The sequence below is a fragment of the Erythrolamprus reginae genome, chromosome 3, assembly GCF_031021105.1.
Source record: "Erythrolamprus reginae isolate rEryReg1 chromosome 3, rEryReg1.hap1, whole genome shotgun sequence".
NCBI lineage: Eukaryota > Metazoa > Chordata > Lepidosauria > Squamata > Dipsadidae > Erythrolamprus > Erythrolamprus reginae.
The window spans coordinates 84,839,497-84,852,286 of record NC_091952.1 but is presented as its reverse complement, the minus strand read 5'-3'; the positions used below and the strand labels follow the sequence as shown (position 1 = coordinate 84,852,286).

General features: G+C 38.7%; 1 protein-coding gene across 2 annotated transcripts in view; it reads right to left on the bottom strand.

Moving 5' to 3' along the window:
- CACHD1 (cache domain containing 1) overlaps window positions 1-12,790 on the bottom strand; it is a 181,961-nt gene that overhangs the window by 7,353 nt on the left and 161,818 nt on the right. Inside the window, exons 17-25 of one of the 2 annotated variants that reach the window (XM_070746073.1) lie at window positions 11,376-11,498; window positions 7,459-7,558; window positions 6,646-6,762; window positions 4,407-4,567; window positions 3,934-4,020; window positions 3,488-3,604; window positions 2,510-2,661; window positions 1,881-2,042; window positions 13-90 (exon numbers count right to left, since the gene is read on the bottom strand). In XM_070746073.1, the coding sequence (XP_070602174.1) occupies window positions 13-90; window positions 1,881-2,042; window positions 2,510-2,661; window positions 3,488-3,604; window positions 3,934-4,020; window positions 4,407-4,567; window positions 6,646-6,762; window positions 7,459-7,558; window positions 11,376-11,498 (1,097 nt within the window). The remainder of the gene's footprint in view (window positions 1-12; window positions 91-1,880; window positions 2,043-2,509; window positions 2,662-3,487; window positions 3,605-3,933; window positions 4,021-4,406; window positions 4,568-6,645; window positions 6,763-7,458; window positions 7,559-11,375; window positions 11,499-12,790) is intronic. The other variant, XM_070746074.1, reaches the window with a different exon arrangement.

The window sequence follows — 12,790 nt, the reverse complement described above, 5'->3', positions numbered from 1 at the left end:
CTAAATACTCACTGATTCCTCTGTCTTCATGACTGTCCTCATCCCTTTCATCTCTCTCATTCTCCAGGTTGGACATGCGGACTGACATTTCTGCACACCGTTACAAACAGAAAAATGCAACTATTAAGAGAGAGAAGTTGCATTAGCCTGTAAGAGTGCAAATGTTTTGAAAGTGGCCTTGGGTTACCCCTTTTTGAAGGACAGAGTAGCAGAGGCCTGGACACCATGTAGCAATTATGGCCAGTGAAGGGCTACCAAAAATTTTACTACCACACTGTGGGCATGGTTTATGCAGGACACCCTGCATTTTCTTTCAACATCTTTCAGTGCAATTTGGGTGCTCTAGGGTGGAGCTCCATTTTCGCTACCCCACTGCGTTCCCCCACATCCGGGCAGCAGCCCACCCCTGATTATGGCTGAAGTTATGGTATAAAATTTTAATTTCCATACCTCTCTCTTCTCTTTTAAGCCCACTATATGTATGTACCACTTAAGTGAAGCATGTGTGTGTGTGTATGTGTGTGTGTGTATTTCTGAGTCATGTACTGTGTGTGTATATGTGTGTGTGTGTGTGTGTATACACACACACACACACACACACAGAGTACATGACTCAGAAATATTCATAAAATTCTGTGAAATAATAGCTACCCAGAGTCACTGTAACAGTGAGATAAGCAGCATATCAATTTAATAAAGAAGTAAGTAAGTAAGTAAATAAATAAATATAGCTCCAGATATTCTCTGAGTTTGGCTGTTTGCTTTCAGACCTTTAATTACCCAACTAGATAACATTATTAGTGCACAATCAAGTGGAACAACCAGTGCACAATCAGTTCAATAATCAAGGTCAGAGAGTATTAAAGACTCCTCAATCTAACCCTGAATAACATTTTATTGGAAATAATAGCTCTTTTAGAAATATTGGAAAGTTATGATTACGATTAAACATTTTCTTTGCACTAATGGCAACATAACTCCAATTTTCCCAATTATTTGTACAATGTCAGTTGATATTTTCATGGAATTATATAGATCAAGGTTAGAAAATGGTTAGAATTATAATCGGTAGGTAACATGGTCTCTTTTGAGTTTATTATTAAGAAGGCAAAATGCTAAACAGTGGGATTATATAATGTGTTTATATAAAAGGATGTAACTAAATGCCATTTTGTCTTCTGTACAACTGGAGCAAAAATAATGGATATAGAACTTCTTAAAAACTACAAAATGTGTCAATAAAGGATCCATAAGGCATGCACATCCATTATGGAAAGCTAACTGAATATCTAACATGCTCTAGAACAGGGGTGTCAAACTCAAGGCCTGTGGGTCGAGTCCAGCCCGCAGGGCCCGTGGCGCTATCCTGGAAACAGTGAGGTACTGGCTCGCAGTGCCTCTGCCAGCGAAAACGTGCTCCAGAGGTCCGTTTTCTGGTGCAACAGCCTCCTGCAACCCTCTGCCAGTGAAAATGGAACTTGGGAGCCCGTTTTCATTGAAAGAAAGCTCAAGGCACCATAGGTGCCGATGTGAGTGACATTGAGCAAGCCACACCCATCCCACCCCTCCGAGGTCAAACATAACCCTAATGCAGCCCTCAATGAAATCGAGTTTGACACCCCTGCTCTAGAATCAGCAGAAGGAATAAATATTTACAAGATTCCAGGAGAGACTTAATAAAATCAACTAAATTTAACTTCTCTATCCAGCAGAGGTCAGTAGTGCCTATTCTATATTACCACAGCAATATTGGTGCACAAAATATATTCTACAGGGCATATGTTTATAATTCAATTTGAGATTATCTGCACAAAATCAAAGAGTCAGGGGCAGAAAACATAGAAATTCCATTCCATAAGCAATACATTTATTCAGCTTACCTTGGGCTGCAAGTGGAGACATATGCTGATGACTTCGGCGGTGGATCTGATGGCGGTAGGCATAAACTGCGAGAACCAATACCATTATGCAGCCCATAATACCTCCTGCTACGGGACCAACTGGAGCGCTTTTTATCATACTCAAAGTTATCACTTCATCTCCTTTCATTTCAGAAGGAGGGAAAAAAAGGAAACGAATGTGAAAATCTCCTTATGAAGGTCTAATCCTGTAAAATAAGCTAGATAATTGCTAGATTATGAATGCTGCCTGAAGTCTAATTTGAGTGACAAAGATACTTCAGAGAGGAAATCGTGCCAGTTTTCAAAACAAGCCATGTGACCATTCCATTGTTCCATGTACTAAAAACTATAATGAATACATCAAATTCCTATCCTAATCGATACACCACAATGGCATTTCATTTTACAGACTGCATGGACTACAAAACATCTGTTATACAGGATTAGTCCAGTATATTCTGCTACCCCAGCCAAAATTCTGTTATGATAAAAAGAATCACGCAGTTTCACCCTATGTGATTCTCATAAAAAGTATATTAGATGGGTTTTTTTAATGTAGATCATCCAGACTAGATCTCAAGACATTAAAAAATGCAAATGGATCTTACCAATGGATCCCATGTCATCTGTATAGGGGCTTTTGGCACCCACAATACCCCCAAAGCATTCCTTCTGAAGAGCACAATACGATTTATCAAGGTGAGTCTTTCCATCACTGTCCACCATGCACCACTCACAGTCTAAGACACCAAAACAATCTCTGCAAGATAAAGAAATGGCTTTGAAAATATACTTGTTACAAGATTAAGTAACACGAGAAAAACGTATTTGTGAAGTCAGTCTTTTGTAGCTTAACCAACAGATAGGTTAGGCCAGGGGTAGGCAAAGTTGGCTCTTCTATGACCTGTGGACTTCAACTCCAAGAATTCCTAAGCCTATCATGCTAGCTCAGGAATTCTGGGAGTTAAGTCCACATGTCATAGAAGAGCCAACTTTGCCTACTCTTGGGTGAGGCTATCTCACCTCGCTATCTCTTTGAGGAAGTACAAATTTGCACTTCCAATGAAAAAAACAAATCTGTCTTTTTACCAGCCAGGCTGTTCTATAAACAAAATAATGATTCCTCGGTGCTAGATGTGAACCTGATATTTTACTTGTCCATTAGTCAGAAATGACACTAATTTTCCTCCATCCTCCTTACGGTCCTTTTCTTCAAAGTGGAACAAGACAATTTCTGTTACTGTTATTATATCAGTGCTATCCTGATTAAAATATGAGACCTCAAGCAGCCATTTCTTTAACCCCCACCTAAGAATCCCCAAAGTAATGAATATTCAGCATTTTTTCAGATTCTAGGTTCAGGCTTTAATTTAATTCCTTCATTGTTATGCAGGACATTTTAAAGGTTTTGTAACTTTCAAAGGGTAGAATCTGAATCTGCAAAGAAGAGGAACTATATGTCATTAGGTTAAATAAATATAAATATAAATTCAACTGATGTTATGATAGTTTTTATTTTAATTCTTCAAGCAGTTACAAAAAAAATCTTTATTGATTTCTTTAAGGGAAAAAATGGTGCAACTTACCCACTCTCCATTCTTTGATTACACTGTGTATTGATACACTGAGGAAGAGCATCCTGGAGGCTGGAATCCACAGCAATAAAAGTCAGAGGTTCCTGGTGGACTTCACAACTAGGGTTTCTAAAATTTGGAAAGCAGTACGCAAAAACCAGGTTTCAAAAACTCAATGGTTATGTCATTACTATGGTTTATTATCTGAATAATTATCTTTAAAATAATGGAACTGCCAGAGGTGGGCTGCTAAGGTGGAATGGTGATGTGTACTCACCATTGTGGCTCTGAGTGCTAGCGGAGTCCAGTGCAATTATGCTACTGCACCTGTGCAGGTAGCAAAATAACACGTGGAGACACAGCTGCGCCCATGTTTCCCACCTCTGGAACTGCCCATCCAACACCTTGAACAATATATATTATAATAACATTTTTAATAAGTTGTGAGCTATGCATACCTGTTTTCTGCATTGGTAAGGTTGCCTGTACATTCATTGACTTCTAAAGGGCACTCGCAAGGACATTCACATTCATTCTGCTCCATTCTTCAGGAAGAAAATAAACAATAAATATATTGATTATCTCTTACTCCCTGTATATCTTGAATCTTGGGCTGCAAAACCATTTTAGTGTCAAATAGGGCCAATGGTATTTTTTATAAGTTATATTATTAATCTTATTACTGGCACAATTGTTGGCAATAAAGAGTTCTTTCCACATTTTACTAAGTTTTCAAAGTCCACAATGATTTCAGCACAAAAAAGCCATAAGGACTATAACTCCTCTTCAGCTATGGTGATTTCATACGAAGTAGCAGGTAACTGCTACAATTAGTATGCACATTATGTAGAGGCCCTGCAATCCCTTCATTTTAAAGAAGCCACAATCCAAAGTATAATCCAATCATGCCTCGTTTCAAATGTCCTCTTACCTGTGGCAGTTCAGGCAGAGCCTGTCTACCATACTGCAGGCACAGAAAGCAAGGGAGTCACAGGTTTCATTTACTATTCCAACAAAGGCATTGGTTCCAGGTATTCTTGTCAGCTTGTATTTAGAACAGTGGCTGCCGTGCACAAGATTTGTCAGATCACCCTAGGGGGAAGGAAAACAGATCAGACATGTGGCGGGAAACATGTTTCCCGGTGAAGTGAATTGTTCTTGTTATGACAAATGTTGTCTGCTACCCTGTAAGCCTAGAGAGTCCCATTAAATGAACTCTCATCAGCGATCAATGCTTCAACGTACAAAATAGCCCAACCAGATAAAAATGTAAATAAACTGCAGGCAATACATTTTTCTGACTAAAGCAATGTAATCTAACTGGATGTCAGTTTTCTATGGGCGAGCAAGCATGGAATATACATATCTCATTTGTTGCCTTACCTTTTTAAAACAATTTTTGCAAATCATAGAAACATAGAAACATAGAAGTCTGACGGCAGAAAAAGACCTCATGGTCCATCTAGTCTGCCCTTATACTATTTTCTGTATTTTATCTTAGGATGGATATATGTTTATCCCAGGCATGTTTAAATTCAGTTATTGTGGATTTACCAGCCACGTCTGCTGGAAGTTTGTTCCAAGGATCTACTACTCTTTCAGTAAAATAATATTTTCTCATGTTGCTTTTGATCTTTCCCCCAACTAACTTTAGATTGTGTCCCCTTGTTCTTGTGTTCACTTTCCTATTAAAAACACTTCCCTCCTGGACCTTATTTAACCCTTTAATATATTTAAATGTTTCGATCATGTCCCCCCTTTTCCTTCTGTCCTCCAGACTATACAGATTGAGTTCATGAAGTCTTTCCTGATACATTTTATGCTTAAGACCTTCCACCATTCTTGTAGCCTGTCTTTGGACCCGTTCAATTTTGTCAATATCTTTTTGTAGGTGAGGTCTCCAGAACTGAACACAGTATTCCAAATGTGGTCTCACCAGCATTCTATATAGCAGGATCATAATCTCCCTCTTCCTGCTTGTTATACCTCTAGCTATGCAGCCAAGCATAGGGTTGGGTGGAAATTATGAGGCCCTATCACCATCTGGCTAGCAAGGTTCTGATTCAAAGAATAACGTTGAAACAGCAATTGTCTTTTACATTGTTCCTCTCACCTTTCCCAGTCAGTAGAGAGAAGGAAGAGTACACTGTTCATTAATGCACTCAAATAATAACGCTGTGATGACAGAGCGCCCCAGATTCCGTTTCAGCTAGGCATCCAAGCACTCTGTTGGATCCCAGCAAAGCCTCATCCGATCCAGCAACCTTTTCTCCACAGTGGCCAACCTCCTGAGATGTTTACATAAGGTCTACAGCGCCCTCCTGCTGCTGTTTTCTCGCAACAGGTTATTAGCACACGGTTCCTCTGATCTTGAAGACTGCATATAATCATCGTAAGGAACTAGCACTTTTTTTTTTTCATTTCGAGTTATAAAATCCTTAGTGCCTTTTCTTGTAGGGAAAATGTACCAGTCCTCTGATAATTTCAATTCACACATTTTTTTTTTTAAAAAAAACACCTTTTCTCTAGTTTTGGAATAACCTTTGAAGTGCAATGAAAAAAACTGTGCACGCTCTTTTAAATGTCCTTCCATTATAGATTTGAGTAGCTAAAGAATATTACATTTGACCTCAAGTATCCAATCTATGGTTTTCTCTGCATCGCTAACTTAATGCCACTTTCCTAACTACATCATGCCCGCTACATGACTTTCATATTACCAATCAAGCAGCCTACTGTATGGAATGATGTGATCCAATATAATTTCTATGTTCCCAAAAGTGCATGGAAAGCATGCAGATAGATAACATTCTCAGGAACTTCTACTGAAAACCTCTGTTTTTGCCCCATCCCTGAAGGAAAAAACTCCACCTGCATTTCATTCTACCCATTCTACTGAAGCTGCAAAACCAATGCAAAACCCAATTTATTATAACTTGCTGACTTTGTTTTTAAAATGTTGGTCACTGACTGGGATAAAGCAGACTGCCTAAAGTTCACCCATAATACTCAAGAATTTAAGATGTATAAATAAACTGCCCCATGATCTACCATTCAGACTATCAGACCAATGCTGCAGTATAAGTTGTTATACTGTCTCCAGTACAATCTAAATAATATCCTATTTGGATATAAACAGTTTAATGAATGGGTTACATTAAACAACGTACCGTAAGGCTAGTATTAAATTTATAAAATCTCTGGACGGTTCTGTCGCTGAAACTGTTACACAAATTTTTCTTCACAAAGTTTGGATGATTTAGGATATCATTTGCCACGAGGGGTTCCTACAAATAAAAGGAAGATTGTTAACAGTTTCATAATTTTACAAATATCAGCAGTGTATTTCTTTTGTTAAATTGGCAGCTATAGCTATAAACAAATATGGTACCTGAATTACAATGGAAATTGGAACTGGAATTTCTATCGCTAAGCAATGTGATTGTAAAGCACAATATCTATATGGTTGCATCACTAAACAGCAATACTGGCAATTTTGGTTGCCATCATAACCCCGGAATTAAAAACCAACATGGAGTTTTTGCAGGCAAGAAGGTCAGAGGATGTATGGAGGGACAGCTACTTTGGAGTGTCACTTGATGCTGTGGGGAAACGGGATATGCAGTGGGCAGCCAACATATATGGCTTTTCTACAGTTTTTTTCTTAAATTTTTGTTTTGTCTTTCATTTTCTCTAAATATTAGTTTTTGTTTGTCTGTATTAAATTCTTAGTAAAACTGTCTTTTTTTTTAAAAGTGATCAAGATCACATAATTATGACTTGCTGTAATGTCATAACTGCAAGCTGGGCAGCAAGTGCACAGATAACAACTATAACTGTGAAGATGCTACAATAGTGGCAACTTTGCAGAGTTGGTTGCAAGTCCACCTCCTTTAGTGCTGTTGTAACTCTAAACAGCTGCTGAACATGTGGTTGTAACTCAAGGATCACTTATATATTAAAACACCATGATGCAGGCAAACCTTGTGTGTAATATGTTGCTGTTCTACTGGAGCGTGACCTTTGGGATCAATAAGAGTTGGATGTGCCACAAGATATCCTTTGTCTTCCATAATAAAGCACCTAAAGCACCAAACAGTAAAAGAAACCATGGATCAGAATGCATGCATTCTTAGGTAGCGAGGTGTATACTTTGCCAAAGAAGCATGTGCATGCATTTATCTAAACATTCCATCTAGATGCCACCCAACTCCAATCAATTATTTTGAGACACACAACAACAGAGACAACAAATACAGAAACAACATCCCCTCCTCCCCAAGTAATTAGGAATTCTTCTTCTTCTTATTATTATTATTATTTATTAGCTTTGTATGCCGCCCCTCTCCGAAGACTCGGGGCGGCTCACAACAATAATAAAAACAATATTCCAGTGAAAACAAATCTAATATTAAAAAGCACATAAAACCCTATCATATTTTAAAAAGCAAACCCAAACATAAATATTAAAAAAAAAGCCTGGGGGAAAGGTGCCTCAACTCCCTCATGCCTGGCGGTATAGATGGGTCTTGAGTAATTTATGAAAGACAAGGAGTGTGGGGGCATTTCTAATCTCCGGGGGCAGTTGATTCCAGAGGGCCGGGGCTGCCAGAGAAGGCTGTTCCCCTGGGGCCCGCCAAACGACATTGTTTGGTCGACGGGACCCGGAGAAGGCCAACTCTGTGGGACCTTATCAGTATCGAATGGTAGGAATAGATGAAAGATTGCAAATTCTAAACTTCTGAAGCTTGGATCTAATTAATAATAATAATAATAATAATAATAATAATAATAACCTCTATTCCAAGAGTTCTCAATTTAGAACAACGTTGTTCTTAACTGAAATAAAATAGGGAATATTTCAGCGGTAGAACTTCGTGTGCTACAAGGGCCTTAAGATTAACTTCTAATGTTTTTTTAAAGACAGTTTCTAAAATGCAGTGCACTGCCAAGCTGTAGTTGGCTGTTTTTGACAGCTGTTGCAGCCAAGGCCAGTTTCAATATGGAAAAAGTAGACCTACACTCACATGTATTTGGAATAAAGTTCTTCCAAGTCTACAGCCATATAGAAACATTATTTGAGTGAAGGGGATTGTTATTGTTCTTTGGCTGTATTAAAACCCAACTCTTGCTGGATTCAGTATTTCACATTCCAATAGTTCCCTGTAGTATAATACTCAAAATACGTCAGCATCTTGTTCCACTGGAGTATACAACATTTAAAGTATTTCAAATTTTATTCCAACAGAAGGTTCATAATGGGGTTGCTTTTCACTAAGATTGAAGCAAAATAACCTCTAAAGCAAATGCATGTAAATTAGAGAATTTGGTGCCAAGCAGTGAAAGAATTTTCCAACATGTGTTTCTATGATTAATCTTCCAAATAGAACTAAAGATACCATAAAGTCCTATCAACCAAGTTTCATTTATCCCAAGTAGCCTAGGAAAAGGGGGGACATGATCGAAACATTTAAATATGTTAAAGGGTTAAATAAGGTTCAGGAGGGAAGTGTTTTTAATAGGAAAGTGAACAAAAGAACAAGGGGACACAATCTGAAGTTAGTTGGGGGAAAGATCAAAAGCAACATGAGAAAATATTATTTCACTGAAAGAGTACTAGATCCTTGGAACAAACTTCCAGCAGACGTGGTTGGTAAATCCACAGTAACTGAATTTAAACATGCCTGGGATCCATTGTAAGATAAAATACAGGAAATAGTATGAGGGCAGACTAGATGGACCATGAGGTCTTTTTCTGCCATGAGTCTTCTATGTTTCTATATTAGATTCAGTGGTGGCAAAAGTAGTTGAGAGATCCAATAATCACATCAACCCATTTTTTTTGTCCTGGCATTATTGCTTATTGTATCACCAATGTGGCCCAAACAGTTTTAGTCCCATAGCTACATCTACAACCATATTGAAATATTCTATTTTATCCAAAAATACCAGCCATCAGATGAGTTTATTCTAAATTGTGTAATTTTTTCATTATCTTTCACTAAAGATGGAGGACAAGGATAGTTTTCTTTCTTCTTTTTTTTAACCAATCACCTGGCAACCATAAACTCACACAATCATAGGAAAAGATACAGAAAAAGATCTTTCTATCTCTTTTATGTTCCATAATTTCATCAATAAACATGCAATTTTACACCCTTACCACCGAAAGAAATGGTTAATATTTTTGAGTAGAGCTGCACTTTGCGAGCTTAAGTTTATCAGGGAAATATAGAGTTCTTTTGCAGGATTTAGTGGGGGTTAAAGCAGAAAGAGGAAGAGTTTGCCTCCCAATCTGTTCCAATCTCTAATCTTATTTTGCAAGAAAATAAATAAAAAACCATGGCATGATTAAGAGAGCACAATCTTGAAGGGATGTGCTTGGGAAGATGGCAAATCACTTGTAGGCTACCCCTTTCTAAGTATAGGCTTCTTCTGGAGCTTATTGTGCTACACCAGTAATGGCTAACCTATAGCATGGGTGCCACAAGTCACACGCAGAGCCGCATCTGCTGGCACGCGAACTATTGCCCTAGCTCAGCCTCCAACGTGCACGTGTGTGCCGGCCAGCTGATTTTTGACTCACACAGAGGCTCTGGGTGGGTGTTTTTGGTTTCCAGAGAACCTCCGGCAGGGATAGAAGAGGGCATTTTTACCCTCTCCAAGCTCCAGGGAAGCCTTGGGAGCCTGGGGAAGGTGAAACACAAGCCTACTGGGCCCACCATAAGTTGGGAAACAGGCTGTTTCTGGCCTCCAGAGGGCCTCAAGGGGGGGGAAGCTGTTTTCATCCTCCCCAGGCATTGAATTATGGGTGTGGGGACTTGCGCATACACGATAGCATGCGCGCACGCTCTTTCGGCACTAGAGGAAAAAAAGGTTCGCCATCACTGTGCTACGCGGTCTTTCATTCTAGCTTTCCTTGCTAGATATTTGTATTCTGTATTCCTTTTTTGTGATTTTTCTTGTCTTCAGCAGTGGTGGGTTTGGGAACTGTAATGCATGGGAACGAAGGCCAAAACAGAAGGAACCCACCACTGGTCTCGAGTCACTATTTCTTCTCATTGCTCAATGTACTTTAGCTCATCCTGAAGCTTAGGAATCAGATAATGGCGGGCAGAAGGAGGAAGATAATATACCTATTGGACAATAGGCTGAGACAGAGGTACCACAGGCAGTGGTTAATGCTGATCTTCACTAATGAAGACCCCATCTGGTCAAACTGGAAACTAAGCACTTCTTCAGGTCATGTCAATTTCTGTTTTTTTTCATTTACAGGTAGAGGCACAGGTAGCCCTCAACTTAGGATCACAATTGAGCCCAACATTTATGTTGCTGAGTGAAAAATTTGATAAGTGAGTTTGTTCCATTTTTGCCACGCTTGTTAAGTGAATCACTGCAGTTGTTAATTAGTAACACACTTGGTTAAATGGATCTGGCTTCCCCACGGACTTTGCTTATTGGAAGGTCACAGAAGCTGATCACATGACTCCGAGACACTGAAACTGTCATAAATATGAATCAGTTGTCAGTCATCCAAATGTGATTGTGGGGATGCTGCAATGGCCATAAGTGTGAAAAATGTTCATAAGACACTTATGAACAAAAGTCATGAATTGAACTATTGTAAGTTGAAGCCTACCTGCATTTAAGGCATTTCCCCATGATTTCATCCTCATGAAGTATTCATTTTTATCTTCCAATCTTATATACTTATCAAATATACCCTACAATATCCCATAAATCAAATAATCTCTTGATTGAAAAAGCAAGTATCACTGTGGATTAGTTGATTACTAAATTGAATTGCAAGCTATTCTCTTCTTGACCCAGATTAAAAGACTTTCTTTTAGAATTAGGATTTTGACTATTTTAATTTTTCTTCTAACATCTAAAATGTTACCTTATTTTATTGCCTCCGTCTTGGTTACAAACTGGTAACAGGTCCATTAGTACTTTGTAGAAGTACCGCAGAGTAAAATCAATGCCCATCACCGCAACGGAATGGCCAGAAGACATCTGTGAGCTGCAATCAGAAGGACAAGACAACCTCTTGAGAGACACAGAATTAAGAAAATAGCCAAAATGTTGCTTAGAATCATGATTTTAAAAGAGTAAGGATTCTCTCCCTGAGCAAATTATAGTCTTTTAATCTTGGACTTTCACAAACAATCAGAGCAAGCATTTGTAACTTAATTCATCTCAGCAGATTCTCCTTCAGAGAGTAAAAGAAAACAAAACAGAAACAGTTTTGTCTGGGTCCATATTATCTACGCACAGGTCTGTTTGCATCCATGCTACTGTATACCATTCAAGGTGGCAACAAGACAAAGCCAAAACAATGGAATAAAACCAGAGAAAAATCAAGAACAAGAGGGGGGAAAAGCAACTGCAAAAAGCAATATAATAATAATTTAAAAAAAACCAAAGGCAGATACAACAGATGAGAGTGCCCTACAACGTTCTGGATTTCCTGTAGAAGAGGTTGTTCAGAATATATTGCACAGGAACAATCACATTCTGGATTGTTCCTTAAAGTTTCTTGCAGGTTTTTTCTCATACCAGAATGATGCAGTGGCTGCCGGAAGGCATTCTTTGCAATTGCGTTAGACCAGGAAAAAAGATGCAGATGTTTTAAAGAGTAATACAGTTATACCTCTACCTAAGAACGCCTCTACTTATGAACTTTTCTAGATAAGAACCGGGTGTTCAAGATTTTTTTTGCTTCTTCTCAAGAACCATTTTCCATTTACAAACCCGAGCCTCTGAAACTGTAACCGGAAAAGGCAGCGAGAAGCCTCTGTGGGGCCTCTCTAGGAATGTCCTGGGAGGAAACAGGGCCGGAAAAGGTGGGGAGAAGCCTCCATGGGGCCTCTGTAGGAATCTCCTGGGAGGAAATAGGGCTTCCACCTTCCATGTGGTTTCCCCAATTGCACACATTATTTGCTTTTACATTGATTCCTATGGGAAAAATTGCTTCTTCTTACACACTTTTCTACTTAAGAACCTGGTCACGGAACGAATTAGGTTCGTAAGTAGAGGTACCACTATATTCTAGTACTATAGTTGCTCTCCTATGTATTGTATTTTGAAACATCTCTTTCAAATTAAATCTGAAACCATACACAGTCCTACAATCGATAGCATGCTTATATCAGCAGTAAGCAAATGGAAAGCTTTTAAGTAATCTATAAAAGACCTCCAGGGATGGCGCCAATGTTTGAAGCAGAAAATTCATCAATTTGGCTGCAGTCGCAACGTGTTGGTATGCAGTGGCTAATTTCACATGACAATCTAAGCTACCAATCTATTTAAATG